This window comes from Truncatella angustata (genome assembly GCF_020726525.1).
Source record: "Truncatella angustata strain MPI-SDFR-AT-0073 chromosome Unknown BKA67scaffold_10, whole genome shotgun sequence".
NCBI classification, from domain to species: Eukaryota; Fungi; Ascomycota; class Sordariomycetes; order Amphisphaeriales; family Sporocadaceae; genus Truncatella; species Truncatella angustata.
In genome coordinates, this window is record NW_025763390.1 from 2,430,734 (window position 1) to 2,451,814 (window position 21,081).

The 21,081-nt window shown below is 44.1% G+C and overlaps 3 protein-coding genes across 3 annotated transcripts; all 3 read right to left on the reverse strand.

The window, feature by feature from the left end:
- Positions 1–4,396: 4,396 nt before the first annotated feature.
- BKA67DRAFT_664345 (uncharacterized protein) lies at positions 4,397–5,489 on the reverse strand (the record flags this gene model as incomplete). Its single annotated transcript, XM_046108362.1, has 4 exons — positions 4,397–4,596; positions 4,650–4,766; positions 4,907–5,236; positions 5,297–5,489. 4 exons carry the CDS (start codon positions 5,487–5,489, stop codon positions 4,397–4,399), a joined length of 840 nt encoding a protein of 279 aa, XP_045953027.1.
- Positions 5,490–7,472: 1,983 nt separating this feature from the next.
- BKA67DRAFT_525788 (ABC-2 type transporter-domain-containing protein) lies at positions 7,473–12,630 on the reverse strand (the record flags this gene model as incomplete). Its single annotated transcript, XM_046098692.1, has 5 exons — positions 7,473–8,009; positions 8,103–10,061; positions 10,155–10,339; positions 10,470–11,771; positions 11,895–12,630. 5 exons carry the CDS (start codon positions 12,628–12,630, stop codon positions 7,473–7,475), a joined length of 4,719 nt encoding a protein of 1,572 aa, XP_045953028.1.
- An 860-nt stretch (positions 12,631–13,490) lies between these two features.
- On the reverse strand, positions 13,491–18,461 carry BKA67DRAFT_613171 (P-loop containing nucleoside triphosphate hydrolase protein). Its single transcript, XM_046105405.1, has 9 exons — positions 18,189–18,461; positions 17,755–18,115; positions 17,489–17,630; positions 17,054–17,395; positions 16,721–17,000; positions 15,767–16,667; positions 14,866–15,711; positions 14,534–14,767; positions 13,491–14,409 (listed from the first exon to the last, which is right to left on the reverse strand). The coding sequence occupies exons 1-9, from the start codon at positions 18,300–18,302 to the stop codon at positions 13,748–13,750; spliced, it is 3,882 nt and encodes a 1,293-aa protein (XP_045953029.1). The 5' UTR covers positions 18,303–18,461; the 3' UTR covers positions 13,491–13,747.
- Between the last annotated feature and the right edge of the window lie 2,620 nt (positions 18,462–21,081).

A 21,081-nucleotide genomic window follows, 5' to 3' on the forward strand; every position in this document is an offset into this window, starting at 1 on the left:
TGGTTGCATATTGAGTATTTCATTATCTGATAACAGCGCTGCATTATCGTGTTGTTTGGATAGACTGAGAAGTCTTTCTAACACCACTGAAGCTCCCCTGTCTTATCCCTGGCTCACTTGTTGATCCTGAATGGCTCAAAAAGGCTACCTTGTCACTAACTAATGTGTGACATCGGTTGGTCACATATGATAATCCCTGACGAGGGCAGAGCATTTCACACAAGCGAGTGGACAATCTCGAAGCAGAACTGGCGCGTAGCCGATGCGTTCAGCACTGGCTACAAGATCGGGCAACTTCACCAATAATTGCATTAGTAGTAGCTCAATTTCAATTTTAAAACCATGATATATTTTTTCCCATCTACTTACCTGGTACCGAAGTGAGTAGTCCTTCGGTAAGTTATCATCATCGGAGGGACTACTAGAAGATCATTAGCTCTTATAATAAACATAATCATAGTACCAAAAGATAAAGGGAAAACTAAGGAGAGGTATTTTACGTACTTGGCAAAGGGACCACTTTCGACACATCCACCTCCGCTTCCAGCAGGATGGATCCATACTTGACCACTGCCAGCTACACTTCCGTTATGCGCAAAGTAGGCACCATCACCGCCTATTCTTATATTATTTCCATAAAAAAAAGGTGATGCTGAGAGTTTATCTTGATGTTTGAACCAGTTCCAATACTACGAAACATTAGGATGGGTCTGGAACGCATACACTTGTCATATCTTCCTGTTTCCCACTGTCGCCCGCACTGCTTAACCAAAAAGTTTATCTAGGAGACCATATGTCAAGTTCCAAGATCACTGGAAGCTTGTACGAACTGTTCCTGACAGGCTTCCCGAGACATACAATTGCACCTACCTTGGGCGACTGGGCAAACAACGTTGTTCGTAACTATGAAGGCCTAATCGTCAGCGCCTCAAGGCTGTTTGAACTTGCTAAGAAACAATGGGAGAATAGCACGGCATGTGAGACGTTTAGCAATATGTCCCGTAAAATTACCCCTCCGCACCGACAATAATGTGAAGAAAGTCACCAAGATCATCTGCTTCGGACTTATCGACATGAACAGAATACCCCCTGACTGGTGGAGGCTTCAGAACGAAGAGAGGCCGGAAGACAAATGGGAGCTCGATAGAAGCGTTAAAAATGGGGCTTTGATTGATCATGCGATCGTGTTAACAATGCACGTTATCATCGACATATGAGACATGTCACTTCTAGTTCTTAAGAAAGTCAATATGTATGGAGAACACACTATGAGGAAAATTGGAAACAAGTGCCCTTGAAATACTCTTCGTAAGGCAAACAGCGCGTTCCAACCATCTCATAGGTTCGTGGCACCACAACAATTTGCTACGGACTGGTGGAATTCAGCAGGAGGTTACCGAAATGATCTCCAATACCTCAGCAACACAGTGACACAAATTCATCCACCAGGCCGAGGCAACGGTACTAACCTATGTGATTACACGGGAAATGCCTTGCTCCCAGCCCTATGGGGTATTATAGAGCTCTACGGCGAGTAGTTTTGGTAGGTGACGTTTTCCCCTCCAAACAATCATTTAACTAACATTGGAATACAATATTACATATACGGTATGACTTTCTAGTTTAAATTAACCGCGAAGTTGTTAACCGTTTCTTTGAAAAGCCACTTGAGGGCCGAGGATGTCATGTTATTCACTGCGGAACCTGTTGCAGCAGAGACTGAGTCTGTGTCGTCGCTTCGAGCTGTATGGGTAGGATCTACGGTAGACTGGCCTTGGTTTGCAAAGGTCCTAGACAAAGCGCTCAGCGCAACTTTCTGCTGTAGCGGCAGTTGCTTTCCAGTTGATCTCTGGAAGGCATGTGATGAGGAAGCTCTGCCCGGTTCTGGGTCTCTGTTCTTTCCCAAAACTCCCTGGGTTGGGCTTCATCATCGGCGATGGAGCCATATTCCTCAGGCTGGAGGAGACTGTCAACTTCGAACGTCTCCGGTACATATGCCAGCCATAACAGTCACATGGAACCGCACATAAAAAACCAAAATGGGCCAGGTTGGGTGAAATCTGACATGTGAAGCCTCGTCCGCTCGACACAATATCTCGGTACTGCTGATCTTTTCAACAGAAAGACCTGTTTCCAGGATGTATGAATAATTGAAAATGTCAAAGGATTGTAACACTCTCTATAGATCTCGTGTAGAGCCAAATATTGGCCTGAGGGAGAGAAGTGAACGTTATGAATATATTAACGAGACATCGATTTCCCTTGGTTTCTAAAGGAAATCGGATCTATGCTGGCCCTTAATTCGCAATGGTCTAGACCAAATCTTAGGATTTGCTTCGCTCTTACCCGGGTGAATCGTGTAAAGCTGCTGCAGGATGCAGAATGACATAGCGTCAGAACTAATAGCCAAGGGTAAGTCAATACAATCCGTGTCAGGGTATTCCAGGTACTTTAGCAATGGAAACAGGATTTCTTCTGCGTCAAGCGGTAGCTCAAGCTTGGCAATGGGCGAATCGGGAGCATCTATCCACTAGACAAGATATGTCGCAAGCCAATTCTCGCAGAGGGGTCAGACATTTTTGTATCTGTCTCGGTCTATGCATCGAATCTGTGTGAATATCTTCCGATCATGGATTTTGCTGATTGATTGCGTTATTACGGCGACGACTTCAGCACGAATTCAGCCTTTGATCACTCACCGAGGTGCCCAGATGCTAAGAACCCCCTTGATATGGCCATCGGACGACGTTCTCGACATTTGAGCCACCGGAGTTGTGGACAGATGGGGGTGGCCAGGGGATTCAGGCTCTTGCTTTGAGGCTTTCAGGCTTTCCGGAGAGGAGAAAAATCGGGTTCTCGCAAAATATGTCATCTCGTCCCAAATAACTTCTGGGGATTCCTCTAGTCGGGAACCCCAAATGCTGATGATTTGGTTTATATCACTTGATAGCTCGTAAATAAGTCTCCCGAAGCTTTGTGAGCCGCGTATCGTGCTTCTTCGACCCCGTCTTTATTATCGAGTGGACCCAAGTATGAACTACTTTCAAAAGCGGATTACAATAGTCGACCGCCTGTCTTTGGGACTTTGCGATCTAAAAGGTTTCGAGCCATGCCGAGAGCACCCGAGGCGTAGCTAGAAACGTCGATGGTGTCTTGATGATGTCCGTGAGAACAGAAGTCTTGCATGTCATTTCTTTCTCAGGTTCCATACATGCGTCGATATGACCGAACCAGTGAACCGCGGCGTAAAGCGTGAAGCAGTGGTTCTCGTCCACAGACTTTTCAAAAGCACGCTTCCCAAAAGCGCCAGATAGGGGCTGAGCCGGTGTGAAATAAAGGAGCTGTTGTAAACAGCTAACGGCCACCACCATATTCGCTACTGTAGGACTAGGAATAAGTCCTTGGAAGACTTCTGTTCTCAGTCCATCGTAGCAGAGACGTTTCTAGACCCTGCCAGCCAACATGATCTGAGGGTCATTTGTCCAAGTGCGCAATCCTTGACATTCGATTGATTCGCTTGGTCGTCCTTTGACAGTAATTGATTGCGGGTTCTGGATGGATGATTGACTTGTGATCAACTCCTGCGGGGACAAATGTATAAATCGAATGGTTGGCTCTCCCTTTGGCCACCCAGAATTAGACAAGTCGGGAAGGTTTGACGAGCCCAGCACACGCCATGACAACAAACTCTTCAAATTCAGAGATGTCGCCTGACAGGAACGTTTGTGGTGCGTTGCCTTGGGCTGCATTGGCTTGGCGTAGCTGGGGGGTTGAGAGGGGAACGACGGCAAATGCAAGCCATGTCAGAATACTGGAAGCAAGACTGGCAGGTATTGTTCCCCATTCACGTATGAGAATGGCGATTATTTCATACATCTTGTCTAGCCCCTCGGGAACATTCACTCTATGAATTATGTCAAGTCGGCTTTCTTTTGTTAGATAGGCCGATCGAAGACAACGCGTCGTTAACCGTGCCCAGAGGAACATGCCAGCCGCACCGTTGCAAAGTTGGTCAGCAAGTGCGTCCAGCTAACTGGTGCGTGAAAGTGGCAAGATGCGCCGTTCTAACATGTTCTCGAACTCTTCCATAGAGAAATGGCGAATGTCGGGCGATATTCGGCTCTTGGACATGGTATATCTTTGTTTTGTTGGTAGCGAAAAGCTTGAGAGCTGGGACGTTAACTCGGCTGAACAACATTAGACGGAGCCTAGGGAGACTTCTGGACACTCTGTCGAGAGAATGAATAATTGAGTCGCTGTCATCGCATTCATCGATGCCATCAAGGACTAGTACTATGTCCTCCGTGAGGTATAAATGCAGAAGATCAACGAGCACGATTCCAGGTGCAACAAGCTGACCCTGGCCTTTCACATTGGCAATGAAAGTGAAACGATCCTATATTTGAGGGTTTCTGCGTTCTTTCCAAAGCAACTGTGCGAGGATCGAGCCATATGCGTCGCTTGATCTTCGACTAGAAGGGGACTGATGATCAAAGAAGTAGTAAAATATGTTAGAACGTGATGATGTGGCGTATTCGCCAATGGGCTCATTAATCACAGTCGCAGCAATTACGGTCTTGCCCGCCCCGGGGTTTCCTACGAAACTATATCAGTCAAATCGTATGGCGCCTTTTTGCCAGGCTACACACCTTGTGCCCATAAAGCACTGCCCCCAAATTGGGTCTTTGTAGGTAGAGCCTCTGATTTGCACCCCTTCCAGTTGATGTAGCTCGGATTCTCGAGGAACCACAAGGCGGTGCCCTCGACTTGAAGATTAATGGCGTTCTCAAAATTGCTGGTATGATTTGGCGCAGCGAGCCACTAGAGTATTCTTGTAACAATTTCCTCTGATTGGTTGCGCAGCTCTGGTCAGCGGTTGTGTGGTCGAAAGATCGATCTGACATACCTTTCCGGCTGTTACTTAGAGAACGAATCATTTCCTGAATATCTTTGGGAAGTCTCTTGTTCTCGAGGTAACGTTCCCGTTCCTTCCTCGTCAGGGCACGCTCCGTCTCGGCCAATTGACGTTCTTCTGCTGCGTCGTTGAATTCGGCACTATGAATTTCACGGTCTGCCGCAGCTCTTGTCATGTCCTGCGTGAGGTCACTAGCATGCCATATTACTAGTTGCTCGAGAATGAAGCGCCGATGCCCTGCCATTCGCCGAAGCGTATCATTGGACGGTGACTCAAAGGGCTTCCAGATACTAGTTTCGACAACGACAACGGGTTTTCTCTCTCATATATCGTGTCAATATAGCAGGGACAAAATCCAATGAAGCCAAGCGTCCTACATACTCCCATCAGATTTCGTGAACACACGAGCCGCGAAGTGTAAAATTTGGAAAATATCTTGGTATACCTCGCCGATGTGTTGAAGGACCTTGTGGATGTTGGTATCCGCTGGATCATGACTTGCATGACTCTTATCGGACCAAAGCTTGATCAACTCGCCATATTGGGGAAGGGCGTCAGTGATTGTTGACAGCATGTCGACTAGTTTCTCGAGGAAACTACTGTAGTCACCCGCCAACTAATCCAATAGTTAGTTTGTTGCAGCTGTACCGGATAGAGTCCCAATCCGCATAGGAAACAGGCAACTCATGGACTCGCCTTTAAAACACGGCGAGTGATCCCCAGAAAATGGCAGCATATCCAGGGTTAGAAGACACGAATATCTCAATGATCTTGAAATATGGGTCAATACTGTCGGCAAAATTCCTGATTGCGGACAACCATGCCAGGCTACAGTGCGCCTCAGTGTTCTTTGCCCGCTTGTCATTCGCAGGATGCGTGTGGTTGTGGTTATGTGTGTATGTCACTGCCTCAATCACCTAAATCTATAGTCCAGTAGGATACCCTAATGTTGAATCGGAGCTTGAAAGTATAGAAGACTATGCTACAATGGCAAAGTTGCAGGATTTCGCAGGCTGTGCGAGGCACGCCCTAAGCTTCCATCCTTATGCTATCTCGATATATAAATAACTACCTTACCGTTCTGCCCTGGCCTCACTTCATAATAGATAGTCCGCTAAGGTCCAATTATTATCCCGATCTCCAAATATCAATAGCAGAATCCGTGCAGTCGTCCGAGCTTTGATTTCGCACATAAGTAACCGCATAGATTACTTACTAAAAGAGGAATAAATACTTTGCGCAATAGCGGGCTAGGGAAGGCATATACTGCAGTCTATTACAGTTGTGGATTGGTAGTTATGGATGTTGGCATTAGCAGGTAGCAGCAATATTTATTGAGCCTTATGTCTTATATAGCTTAGATGCCTAAGTTTGACCCTAGGTAATGATATGCACCCTAAGCAATAATAAAGGCTACCTTTATATATGCCTCGTCGGACGTTAAGAATGTAATAGTGTGCCTTGCCAAAAATCGTGCCGTAAATTCAGGGGTTATTATAATGTACGCAAATATGACTGGCCAGGTTTGGGACTTAGCCAGGAGGATTTTAAGACGGTGAGCTAATGCGGGATAATGTGAAAAAACGTGAAATTGTTTGGGTCCCGTCGTTATCCGTTTAAGATGCACAATTTGAACGGGCCGTATAAGCTTATGTCAGATGTTGGGTGTGGTGCCTACATTTTTTAAGACGAAGTTGCCCATAATGAGCAGCACCAAAGCACATAGATCATCCCTTATACCGCTGGATTAGTACTCAGGTCTGTGACGACTGGGGAATACCCGGTGCTGTATGTTTTTGGCATATTTTGCTTCCAGATCATATCTCATCAACACGTCTTTCAATTTATTGCTTAATAACGCCAAACAAAGCTCATGTAGGATTTATCGAAGTGTATTTAGAGTACCTTGTGAATCTACCCTGCATAATCTTGCTCGATGGGGGGAAAGTTGATGTATGAGGTACTAATTCTTTCCGCCGTGGAAAACGTCCTTATTCACATAGTATGAAAGAACAATCTGAAATACATTTTGCAGGCTGTACAGATGTAGCTAGACACCGCTATGTTATTGAGCATGGAAACGCATATACGTGCCTAGGAGTTGTTAATACTTAGTTACTCTGACTTATAACACGACACCTAGTATAATACTCACTTGGAGCCCCACGATTTAGATCAGCCAGGTTGGCTTTACAAATATCCATCTAGATTAGCCCTACCAAATACACGAAAAGATTGGTCAATGTACACACAATGCTTTACTTATCATACCCTTGTGGCTCTTTTTGCGCTCCTGTTCGTACCAGTCTACACTGTACAGTTATCAAATTATATAAACGATACAAGGTAATCTAGCCATACATGAAAAATACTCTCAGCACGAACAACTACATGGAGGTTTCATACTCCAACGTGGTCTAACCATCTGTTACGGCGCTTGCGTGCTGCCTCCTCTTTGTAAACAAGTCCCTCCGAGACCAACGTTCTCAAGGAGTCCAATGCACACCGCACGCCTATTACGGCTGATATTCTATGGGCAGCCCCCTACACAGTCCATTCATTCCTGATCTTTCTCCTGTGCTCTCTTGAAGGGCTTTTTCAACAAGCCCACCAGCTTGCCCAAACCGCCAAAAACGTAGCCTAGCCCGAAACTCCATCCCCGGACGCGCACGGTATAGATAAAAAAGTATACCAGGGCCCAGTTGGAGATACAGAAAGCCATAAATATGCCGAAATTCCTCCATTTATGACTCGCATCGATATTGAGGGTACTGAGGTATTGGTTTCCAACACTGTACGGGCAGTACATGCACCCGCTAATGGCATCTGGGTTCAACAAGTATCCACCAGCGCTCTCGGCAAATGCACCCGCATAAGCCTGGCATGTCTGACCAGGCGGCGCGTCGAAGCGTGCAGTCTCTGACTCGGCACAGCGGACAGGAACGCCATCAAGCGTTGCGGCCAGCATGCCTCCAATCCAGTACGTGGACGGATTGACCCAATACATCCAGTAACGCCAGAAAACCGGTAGCGAAGAGTACGGCCGAACGACGCCGTTAAACAAGCCAAACATGACGAAGAAGAACGGCAACACCTATTGCGGTAATTAGTACTGGAGTTGAACATTGCTCGTATTTCACTAGTTGGGAGAAGGAAGGGAACGAGGGACAGAGTAGGCAAAACTGACATTCGAGATCACAGTGAAGCTAGGTGCAAAGGCACATATCCATTGACCCCAACTGTTCATGAACAGGAAGAAGAGAATGGTCATCAAGAATGCATACCCAGAGACTGAGCTTTCTTGAGGGAGTCCGGTAGGCCAATACCAGAGCACCCAATATAGAAACCCCGATACAATCGCGGCAGGTATCTCCGCCACAACGTTGGCAGTGCAGAAGGCAACCCATCCGTAGATACGAGAGGGGTACTCGCGAGCCTGCCAGAGTGCCATATTGCCAAAGAACTTGGGGACCACAGCATTGACAACGGTGGCAGGGATTGTAATGATCAAGAAGCTCGTAAACATACGATTTTGCATGTCTTGAATCGAATATCCAAGCTGCCAAAATGTGAAGCCGTTGAAGATACCCATGATCACAGAAGTGAAGAACTTGCCGTAAAGATACGAGGGGTCGCGCCAGTATTGCTTGAACATACGCTTTGTGAGCTCGGCCGTCTGAACCCAAACAGGTGCAGCAAATTCACGTTCCTGTTGCTTTGTAACCTTGCCAGGCTGTGAAGCCCTGCTCCTAGTTCGTTTCAAGCCATCAATCTCCTCAATCACCGCTTGAGCCTGCTCACTGTTGAGCCACTCGTCATTCCAGTCGACTTTAGTTCCATCGGGCTTCTTGTGAGGCCGAGCCGCCGTCTCAAGAATGAACTCTGCGACGTTCTTTTTTGGCGGGCAGGCGGCTCCCCGATCAGCAAAGTATTTGATGACATCTTTACCGCTTTCGCCGATCGGACCGAAGTAGAACGTGTTGCCGCCAGGATTCAATGCAAGGACCATATCGAATTGCTGAATAAGTACAGAGCTTGGTTGATGGATAGTACAGACAATGGCTTGCCCAGCCTGGCTCAACTTTTTGAGAAAACGAACTATAGAGTAGGCGGATTGAGAATCCAGTCCGGATGTTGGCTCATCGAGGAACAATAGTAGAGAAGGCTTCGCAGCCAGTTCCACACCAATTGTAAGCCTCTTTCGTTGTTCCACACCGAGCGATGAAATAATAGCGTCTTGGAGGTCATTGAGCTCAAGGAGGTCAATGATGTTGTCAACATAAGCTAGTTTCTCTGACCGGGGAATCGAGGGATCTTGTCGTAGAATTGCAGAGAACTCGATAGCTTCACGAATAGTCTGTGTGCCGTCATGGAGATCACCCTGTAGACAGAAACCAGTGTTTCGCTGGAAGTCAGGAGGAAGCGGCCTTCCGTCAACGAACATCTCACCAGAAACGACACCGGTGCTCTGTCGCTGAGAAAGTGTGTTCAATAGTGTAGTTTTTCCTGCACCTGATGCCCCCATCAGGGCTACCATTAGACCTGGCTTAGCGTATCCGTTGACCTTGTTCAGTAGCTTTCGCTCGCCACCGAGGTAGGGCACCGTATACTCAACGTCCCTCCAGGTAAAGATCGACTCGCTCTTGGTCAATTGCGCCAGAGCTCGGTTCTCATTATCGCCTGTGCCTGGTGAATCGCCTAGTTTGCTGGTCGAAGAGTCATTGCTTCTGTCCCCATCTTCACCACCAGTCTTCTCCTCGTCATCCATGGGTGAACCTGCTTTCTTCGCTTGACTCTTTGCTCTTCGCGTCTTTTTGAATATCAACGCTCCGCCCCCGCTCGCAGCGAAACTGAACAACTCCGTGGCAATCAACGTGATGACAAGATATAGTACGGTGAAAGCAATTACCACGCCGAGATTACGCCACAAGTTCGAACGGCTATAGCCAAAAGAAGATGACAGGTAAGCGTCACCAGAAACTGAATGGGCATTGATATCAGCACCGCTGATAGCGCATCCCTGATACCCAGACTGCACGCCTGGCCCCTGAGGAACGAGCTGACTTGCAGCGCATTGCATGGTTCGACCTGAGAATTCATTGGATATGACACCTTCAAAACTGTACGAAACGGGGTTGACCCAGTACTGTGAAAACGTTGGTTAGCATATCTCATGGCCCATGTGCCTGCAAACAAGCTAGTGCTCAATTTCCACACTTGGTAGAGTATAGCAACTTACCAGCCACCCGAACCAAATATAGTTCGACAGTAATTGCGTTTTCGGGATCACATATCCGGTGTAAATGACGAGTAGATTGAGCGCAATACCGGAAAAGCGCACTGCTGTATCGATTTCCGGGGACAGGCTAGCGAACATGCGGTACAGACTGGTAAGGTTTATCGTTGTAACATAGACAAATAGCACTGCATTTTTCCAGAGTTAGTATGTCAAAAAGCAAATTTAATGGCTGGGAGGTTTTGGGTCCGATAGGAAAGTCACGTTACAGGGATATACTATACGAGGTATGAAAGTGATTTACTTGGAATGACTTACTATAGATCCAGAATTTGCCAGCGTCAACGTCAAGGCTGGTCATGAAGTACATAATAACTCCGAATATACAGACTTGCACAGCTATGACAGGAAAGTCTTGTATCACTCGTGCAACTGCAACAGCTGATGGCCTATAAAAGGCGTAATCTTTATGGCGCGCAACAACCGCGCGGCCGGACACTGCTTTCATGAGCTCGGAAAGTTGCAGCCAGCCAAGAAAGAGAATCGAGAAGAAGAGGGCGCCGCCACGAGTAAAGGCGCCATCAGTTGACAGGGGTTGGCCATGGAAGATAGAGCCGACGATGAGACCGTTGGAGATAATGATGAAGAGTTTGGTCCAAAGAGTTGTTTTGTCGCCGAAGAGAAGCCAGAATTCGCGTTCCGTACAAGCCAAAACTTGTCTAATAAATGACACGGTGTATGGAGACTTCTTTCGCACAGTTTTCGATTTTGATTCTTGGACAGCGCCCTCAAAGCGTTTGGCGTCATCGAAACCAGTACGGTGTAAGTGACTCTCATAGCTCTCAATGTCATCCAAAAGTTGCTTGTAGTGACGAGAACCACGAAAGGCCTTCTCCAATTCATCCGGTGTTCTCGGCGCCCTATCCTTGAAGCCGGGTCTGAAGCGTCGTTCGTTGGGATCTGTGACCGCGGTTAAGAAATCTGCGGTGGTCTGTCGTTCCGGGCATTCGTACCCAAGATCAACAAAGTATTGTTTCGCATCTTTGGTTGGGCCCGAGAATATCTCACGCCCCTGGTCGATGACGAGTACCTTATCCATGAGCTCGTAGATTCCCTCGCCAGCCTGGTATAGCGTTACGAGAGTCGTGCGGTTGCTGACGTCTGTCATGATACGGAGTGATCGGGCATAGTCCAACGCAGTTGATGCGTCAAGACCACGAGTGGAATTGTCCCAGGTCATTACCGTTGATTTTGACGCCAGAGTTTCAGCGATCGACACGCGTTTACGTTCGCCTCCGGAAACGCCTCGCGTATACTCGTCGCCGACTTGTGTGTATTTGGTGTGACTGATTCCAAACATCTTCATAAGCGCAGTTGCGATAATGGGGATATCTTGCTGGGCGTGCTTCTTAGTCTTGTTCATGAGAGCAAACGTCAGGGTCTGCCAGACACTGAGAGGTGCAAAATGGATATCATCCTCGCCATTGTAATTAACCTCGCCTCGGTACATGTTTTCTTGTTTGCTACGCGGTATGCCACCGTAAGAGATCTCCCCGTCTACCGACGCATATGATTTGGTGTCATTGCTCACGGCTTTCAGAAACGTACTACATCCGGCACCTATGCGACAATCAGAGATCAGTATGACTGTACTGGACTGGGGAAAATACAGTTTCATGCCATCTCGCAAGACAATGAATAAATAGATCGGAAGGGTAAAGGGGAACTTTGAGAGTTGCATACCAGGACGTCCCAAGACCAACATCATCTCACCATCCCGCACACAGCCGCTGAACCCACGAAGTAGAGTACGAGTCTCTGTCTGACCAAATTTGATGGAAGGTATAGCACGACATAAAAGACGGTACAGATCGGGACCAAATGTACCCAGTATTGCATCCGGAACAGTACGAACGAAGGATGTTGCAGCCCCGGTACCCTTTACGGTAAGATTCTTGTATATTATGCCAACTTTCTTCGCAGATCCAGAGCCGGATCGTTTCTCAAAGTACCCTTCACGCATAAAATCGGCCAATTGAAAGTCTTTATCGTCGTGTGCGCTCGGAGCAACGTCCGTGGTGCTCTGGCTGCCTGAAGTTGTGGTTGCTACATCGGTCGCATCTGACCTTGTATGATCGCGCAGGGCTTCTCCTCGACTTCTCGTGCCCGGTTCGATAGCAGTTTGAGCGGGTTGTGAGCCCGCGGTCCTCGTCCTGTGAAGTTGAAGCAGATTGTTCCTGAGGGCTTCGTACTCCTGTACTGCAATCTGCTCATTAAACCCTCCAACATCTTGCTCACCCCAAGTTCCTTCGTTGCCTCGTTCAGGAGAATCAGAACCTCTGTGACCAGCATGTTGAACCTGGCCAGCTGGTGAATGTACGGCCGGGTCAGAACGAAGCATATCACGGTGCCATTGGTGTGTTTGCACGCCGGAATCAGTGCGCCGAAGCGCATCGTTGTCGAGCGTACTGCCCCACATGGTAGTGAGAGGATATAGTCTGGTGGTAATAACAGCCAACTGCAAAACAAGGTTTCATGTCCTTGACTCACATTACGTTCCAGATATGCTGAAGTCCCAAGGGCATATTTCTATAGTCAGTGTTTACGATCGACTTGATATTCTGGACAGCGGAGAGCCCTTAAATAGTGCTGCATTAGGTAGTGGACTGTAGTCACGGACAATTCTTCGCCCATTGCTGCGGGGCATCACAGTGATGTCACAGCAGGTCAAAACTACAGAGTATGCGATCACGTTTGTTGGTAGCAGCTACTGTAGCGGTTTGCTACACAAGGTTAGGCGATAACGCCCCAGCTACCACCAACGCTCGGTATTTTAGTAAGACATCCTATTCAAGCCGTTCGGATCAGTAGCAGGAAAAGCGAAAAAAGGAGTTAACGGAGCTTACAGGAAAACGCTTTTGATTTCTAATCGCCCGCGGTCCACGGTGTTGAGTTTGCACCTATATCCACATAGTATGTGTAGATCATCGTCACTGGTGTCTTTGGAAGGTTAAGAAGCTTGGGCCCGTCGGAGATTTGAGGCGAATAAAAGTGTGTGAATAAGAACGCTTGTTGTTGGCTGCCCAAAATGAGTCAGTAAAGCCAATCTTTATCATTTGGCCCCAACGGATAGATAGTTCTCAGTCCGTCTCGAGGTGGATCCACACAGTGAATCGGTCCCGACTTGACCTTGACTTTCTAATGTGCGCCTCCCCTCCTGCACCTAAAACCAGCTACTAAAAGGTATGAGTATAAGCAAGTTGCATGATAAAATTACATGGAGTGGGGGAAATCCACACTGAAATATCTAGCCGATATCCCTCCGTGGTGATAGCGTTTGTTCAGAGTACGGATTACCAATACATTGAGTGACTAACCGTCCTTAAAAACCCGGCATTCTGGGTGCGCTCAGAGCAGGGGTAGGAGACATGGGGTCCATGTCTTTGCGGCTGTGCTGTCTATGCTGCATAAACTTCGACCACGCTCTCGTAGCAACGATGGCGGCAGTGGGCATGGTTATGTAGGATTACGAATGAGGTTGAAAACACTTAATATGTGCATTCATGTTTTCAGTATGCGACTATCCTCATAAATAATTAAGCCGCTCCCCTGTCCAAGCTCTGTGCTTGGCACATCTTCTTGTACATTTTGCCGAAGGCCAATAACTCGTCATGAGTGCCCGACTCGATGACTCTGCCGTTGTAGAAAACGCAAATCCGATCCGCATCTTTGATCGTGCTAAGTCTATGAGCGACCGCAATTGTGATTCGCTCGCCTGATGCCGCGGCTTCTGCCAAAGCCGACTGGACAATTTTCTCGGATGCAGTGTCCAATGCCGATGTGGCTTCGTCCAGAAGCAGGACGTTGGGCTTGCGGATTAATGATCGTGCAATTGCAATGCGTTGTCTCTGGCCGCCAGATAGTTGGGAACCACTCATACCACATGGTGTCGCTACACCTTCCGGGAGTGACATGACAAAATCCCATGCGTTCGCAGCGCGTAAAGCCTCCTCCACTTCGGCGTCACTCGCGAGGTTCTTGTCATTGATGTGCTTCCCGTCTCCGTATATCTTGCCTAGCAATATATTTTCGCGGATGCTGCCCTGGTAAAGTGTGGGTTCCTGCTGAACGAGGGCTACGTGGTGTCGGTACAATCTTGGATTAATGTCAACAAGGGGCTCAGAATCCACCTTGATGTTGCCCGAGGTTGGGTCGTAGAAACGCTCTAGCATGGCAATCATTGTGCTTTTGCCACATCCTGTATGCACAAACCCGGGGTCAGTATTGCTCTAATTGCAGGATAATGGGGATGGCTCAGGGTACCGCCGGGGTAGTGGAAGGAATGTCTGGCTGGGACGAAGAAGGTGCTGCGACACGCTTACCTGATGCCCCGACGAAAGCAACGAACTCGCCACGCTTGATGTCTAGCTCGATGCCGCGTAGGACTCGGGCATCTGGGCGTAGAGGATATGAAAACTGGACCTTGTTGAGCTTGATTGACGATATGTCATTAGTGGGGCGGTGGTTATGGTTCTCTGCTGTATCTGGGCGGATGGTTGGCTGCAAAGCTTCGATCCAGAACAGATAGTTTGCAGCGCTTTTACCTTTGGTCATACCTGGAGCATCTGTAAGTTGCAAGTTAATGTGCGCTGGCTACTGGGCCTCGACTTACTGCTAGTATACCTGCAGGCCGTGTCAGTTTTAAACCCATGACAAAAAATTAAAATTGAAAGAAGAAGTGATACATACGCGAACATCTGGCTAGCAGCCTGCCCGGAAAAGAAAGTGCCCATGAAGGAGACAAAGAATTCATAGAACGTCACCTCGCCCTGCGATACCAGCTTGCAGCCGTACCAGAATCCCAGCGCAAGGATGAAATATTCGATAGACTGGGTAAAGGAGAACCAGAACATCATGTGCGCAAGAGGTGAGATGGATTGGCGCATAGCATGGCCTAGTTCTTCGCTATACCGGTCCAACATAGTATGCTCAATAGCAAGACTTGACACGGTCCGAATGGATGTGATGGACTCAGACGCGATGGCCGCACTACCTGAAAACCGTTTGGAATTGCCCGCATCCATACGTGTTTCGAGCCGAATTCTTGCATAACCTGCGAACAGCATCGGCGGAAGCCCAGCAAAGACACCTACCAGGCCGAGTTTCCACGACACCGCAATCGCAAGGATGCTAGATCCTACAACGTTGAATATGTTAATCAGAATGAGCCCCATATTGAAGCTCATGAGCTCAAGTATTGCCTGGGGGTTTGAGTCGAGTCGACTGGTAAGAGCACCGGTCGTGTTCTCAGGGCGGTCAAAGAATTGAATATCTTGACGGAGCATACTATTAAGAATCGTCGTTCTGAACTTCTTGTTCATCGTCTGCGCCACGATATTGGTAGTCCAGCCCATGACAAAGTAACATATTAGACAGCCAATACTCAGGACTAAAAACATCAATGCGTAGAAGTTTCCGCGACTTTGCATCGCATCAGTTTCTAGCTGGAATACATCCATGACATTGGCAAGTATAAGAGCTTGGCCAGGATACACAGCAGCTGGCTAGAATCAATAATCGGCTTGCAGAGCGTGCAGTTTATGGTGGAGACTTACATGCCGTCAAGCATGCTACAAATATTATCAAATACTGCCACTTGAGTTCTGGAGTCCGTTGTATCAACCCGAAAACCGTTGAAATCAACCCCGCATGCTTTACGTGGTCGTAGCTATCGCGCTCGCTGAGAAGCGCGAGCTCGTGATTTTGCGTGGTGGAGTGTTGCGTCAAGGTCTTATTGGATATCAGGTCATCCGTGTCGTGCTCGTCTTCGGATTCTGATCTCTCCTCTGAATCGTCTCTGCCCGCCGTTGTCGCAATACTCTGAGCTGCAACCAAGCGAGAATAGGCTCCGGCTGAGGCTAAAAGTTCGTCGTGAGTACCTTGCTCTAGAATACACCCCTGAGCCATCACGACGATATTATCAGCATCCCTGACAGTGGTAAGCTTGTGAGCGATCACTATAGTAGTACGATCCTTGGACACGTTGTCGAGAGCCCCTTGCACGATACCTTCGGCTTGAGGGTCTAAGGCACTTGTTGCTTCATCCAATAGCAGCACTTTGGGGTTAGACACAATACTGCGGGCGATAGCAACACGCTGTTTTTGGCCACCGGAAAGAAGTCCACCACGTTCACCTATGCGAGTATCGTAGCCTTGAGGCAAGTCCACGATGAAGTCGTGGGCAAAAGCAAACTGCGCTGCCTTTGTCACCTCATTCAACTGCGTGGCCCGGGGCTCATTCTCCCATTGTGTCCCGACCAAACCATAAGCAATGTTGTCAAATATTGTGCCGTTGAATAAAACCGGCTCCTGTTGAACCATTCGGATGTTCGTGCGTAGCCAGTTAAGGTTTAGGTCTTCGATGGGCATTCCATCTAGCTTTATAGTGCCCGACGATGGCTGATACCAACGTTCAAGCAATCCGACAATGGTACTCTTCCCGGAGCCGCTCGCTCCCTATCCTGCGGTCAGTATATCATGGTGGAAGTCAGGTAATGATCCTGGCTTACCACAAGTGCTGTCACTTTCCCTGCGGGAATGTGCAGGGAGAATCCGTTCAGAATGATGGAATCGGGCCGAGTCGGGTAACTGAACGTGACATTATGTATGTCCAGAACTCCTTGAGTTGTGGCTGGCTTTTCACCAGATGGGTTGAATGGGTCAATCTGCGATTTTCTATCGATCAGAGAAAAGAGTTGGTGTGCCGCTGTTGCGGCGCGCCCGAAGGATATCGTGTATGGTGCAACCATGGTTACCGATATTGTGGCAACGATTACAGACATCAAGACTCTGTGAACATTTCAGTGATTCGTGAAACAATCGACACAACAGTTCAGACGTACGTGAAGACCGTTCCCAGTGAGGGCACCTCCTCGTTTGCTGCCATCTTAATTCCCTGCCAGAAGGCCAAACTCATGCCAGCATAGATGAGGAAGTATTCAATGCTAAACATAAGTCCAAAAAGCGGGCTTTTTTGGTCACCCAAATCTTTTGCTCTTTGAAGAAAGTCGTCATATCGGGCTACAAGTCGTTCCCGGATACTAAATGCATGAACTGTTCTTGGTGTGGACAGGATGCTCTCGGCAAACGCGCCACCTTGAGCGTATAATTCTAGCATACTGGTTTCGAGCTTCGCTTCCGCTGTAGCAATGAAACCCATCAACACGATAAGTGCTGGAGCTAGCCTGTAAGTATGAACCATCAGCGTTAGTCTGAGACCTATGTTGTAGTTGTTCTCTTCCACCTCTAACTAAGTGGCAGGTGAGGGTGTCCCATACCATATCAAAATGAGTGTGAGTTTCCACTGACTCACGAAGGCGACAACGAATGCTGCGACAAATGTCACAGCAGATTGAACGCACAATCCCAGCTTTTCTGCGATGCCAGAATGTATCAGATTTCCGTTTGTTGTTGCCTGCACTACGCGTTTTGAAGTCAGTAACATATCCCCAGAGCATCAACCTTAGACATGCTTCCGTGGGGTGGCCCCGTCGGTAATTCAGCGAAGCACAATGGGTCAAGGGAGAACGGGGAAGGTACGAACTTGAGATGGAACCTCCAGAACCATAATCAAAAAAGGCGATCTCTTGCGCCAAAGCTGCCTTAAAAAATTGCTGTCTAATGTTGCGGACGATCCTATATGCGCAATATGTAGATAGGGTTGTGTAAACATACACGAGAACCAAGCGGCCTACGCCAATATAAATGAAGTATAAGCAGTAAGTCGAAACGTCGCTCATAAACTGGGAAGCGGTGCTCTGGCCGGCTACGAAGTTAGTGAGAACGGTAATGAATCCACCGAGTACTAGGTTGACAATAGCCAATGCAACGCCAGAAGAAGCTGCGGCCACGAATGCTATACTCTCGAGGAGTATATCCACGGGCTGTGTAAATTTGAAAATGCGCTGGCGGTTGTGTCAGTAAAAACACTTTACTTTGTACATGCGACACCAGCCTTGGAACACGTAGAGGGCTTACCATGTAGGATCCTGCGCTGGAACCACTGCTTTTCCCGTTTAGTATATCCGCATGATTCGGAAGGTTGGGGCTGGTCGAGAGAGGCGGGTGCCTCGTCTCCTTTTCTGTAGACATCGAAATCGTGTTAAATTACTGGAGGATTTGGAATGTAAATAATGAATACAACTTTAGGGAATACACGTTATATCAGCCTTAGATGTGATGGCTCTGATATCCTGCAGTAAACTATGCACAAAGTCCAGTGCATCATAGACCCTGAAACAAACTTGAACCAAAGAATCTATGAGGTCGAAGATGACTTGTTTCTGGGCGAAGATGTGCTTTTATACCTAAGGACTCTGAGCTCAATTCGAGTGTACAGACACGGGTTCAAATTAGCTAACAGAGGACATACGAATTGTCAACTGTGGAAAGGCCGCCGAGATCTTGGCACAAGTACAGCGGGCTCGTGTTTTCCGTTGCGCTAAATACCGGCGCACTGAATTCGCGAATTGAGAGGTCATAATATGCAAGTACTAGACTAAGGTTGTGTAATCTGGCGGAGATCTGGGATGTCTGCCGAGCAAATATATTTCATTGTCTGATGGCGTTCGAAGGCAGTGATATTCGACTTGATAAAATGCACGATCGTGATTGGCTCTGTCGTAAGGTTCTCTTTTAGGACTGACATCGTCTCCTTAAGTCTTAAGCCATTAACTGTGGGTGCGGAGTAGTGGACGGCGCCCGCGGGATCCATTTCCTATCGACCCTTGATAAGTTTAGAACGTTCCGTTTCTAAAACGAAAAGTGGTAAGCACGTCGTGAACATAGTTAATTACTTTATAATTAAATTACATAAGTTTGAAATGAAATGAATTATTATAATTAAATTTATAAAATTTAAAATTATTTAAAAGTTTTAATTAATAAAGTAAAAAAAATTTTTTATATAATAATAATAATAAATAAATAAATAATAATAATAATAATAATAATAATAATAATAATAATAATAATAATAATAATAATAATAATAATAATAATAATAATAATAATAATAGTAATAATAATAATAATAATAATAATAATAATAATAATAATAATAATAATAATAATAATAATAATAATAATAATAATAACAACAACTTTATTTATTTTAAATATTTTATTACTTTTATTAAGTTATAATAAATTTTTAACTTACTTTTTTAATTAATAATTAATTAATTATATATTATATAAAAACACTTAATAATTATAATATTTCTTAACTTTATAAGACCTTTTTATTTATTTAATAAAAGTTTATATTTTTATAATAAGTATATTTTTCTTTTTAAAATATTAATTTACTTAAATATAATAACTATTTAATTAATAACTTTATTTAAATTAAGTTTTTCATTACTTTTATAAAGTTATAACGAGTATTTAACTAAGATAATATTAAACGCGTTATATTAATAATTTTTTTTTAAAAGCTTAAATTTAAATGAAATAATTATAAGTAATTTTTTTAAAATTAAAATTAAAAGATAATTATATATTTTCTTTCTTTAACGCTTTTTTATTTAAAGCTTTATATTATCGATTATTTTATAAAGCGTTAACATTTTTAATATAATAATTAAAGTTTATATAAAAGTATAAATATAAATAATATTAAGTTATAAAAACTAATAATAAAAGTATAAGATAATATTATTTATAAAACGCTTAAGTTATTAATTATAATAATAAGTTTATTATACTTTATTAGTATTAACTTTTTATCTTTTTTTAATAGCTTTCTTAATAACTTTAATCTTTTTATTAGTTATATTATTATTAACCTCGTTAATTAATCTTTTAAACTTTATATAAAGCTTTTCGCCGTTAAAAAGCTTATTATTAAGAATAATAATTTTATAAATAAATATTATATTAAGAATAATAAAAGAGTTATTAAATATAATAAAAATTTTAAACACTTTATAAAATAATTAAAATTTAAGCTTATAAATTAAATCTTAATAATAATCTTTTTAAGTTTAAAGATATTAAAAAAGAAAATTCCTTTATTTTTATTTTTATTATTAAAGTGGAAAACAATTTCTTTAAATTATTTATAAGTTGTTTATAAAATTAATAATGTTAATAATAATATTAATAATATTTATAAACTTTTTAATATCTTTAATATATTACTTTTTAAAATCTTTATAAGCTTAAACGAGTTTATAATAAATAATCTTAAGTCCTTTATATATAGCGTTAAGCTTTTCGACATTTATATTATTAAAAGTAACTTTATTTCCGTTAACTTTACGAACTCGTTTATTTTTTACGACTTATTTATTTGATTTATTTATTAACATTATTAGTGAATTTTAAATATTATTAAATATTATATTTATTTTAATATTTAAGTTTAAACTTATTATATATATTATAAAGTTAGTTTTCTTAAATATAATAAAAAACCTATTAATAAAACCGTTAAAACGGGGTTTAAAGTTATAATATATAATTATAAGAATACTTACTTTAACTAATATAAAGTAGTTAAATAATACTTTTATTAACTTAATGATATTAACTTTATTAAGGCGATTTTTAACACTTTTAATAAAATTATTCAAAGTTATTATTTTTAACTTTACTCGTCTTTTATAAAACTTATAAATATAATAATAAGGTTTTTAAAATAAAACGATATTATTATTAATTTAAATATAAGCTTTTTCTTTAATAATATTAAGTATAACTTTATTTATATCGATAAATTAATTATAATTATAATTTAATAATTTATTTATAATAATTAATATTATCTTTAATATATACTTCGAAAATTATAACTTTCTTTTTATTAAATGTAATAATATTAATAATTATTTTATAATATAATAAAAAAGCCTTTATTACTTCGGTT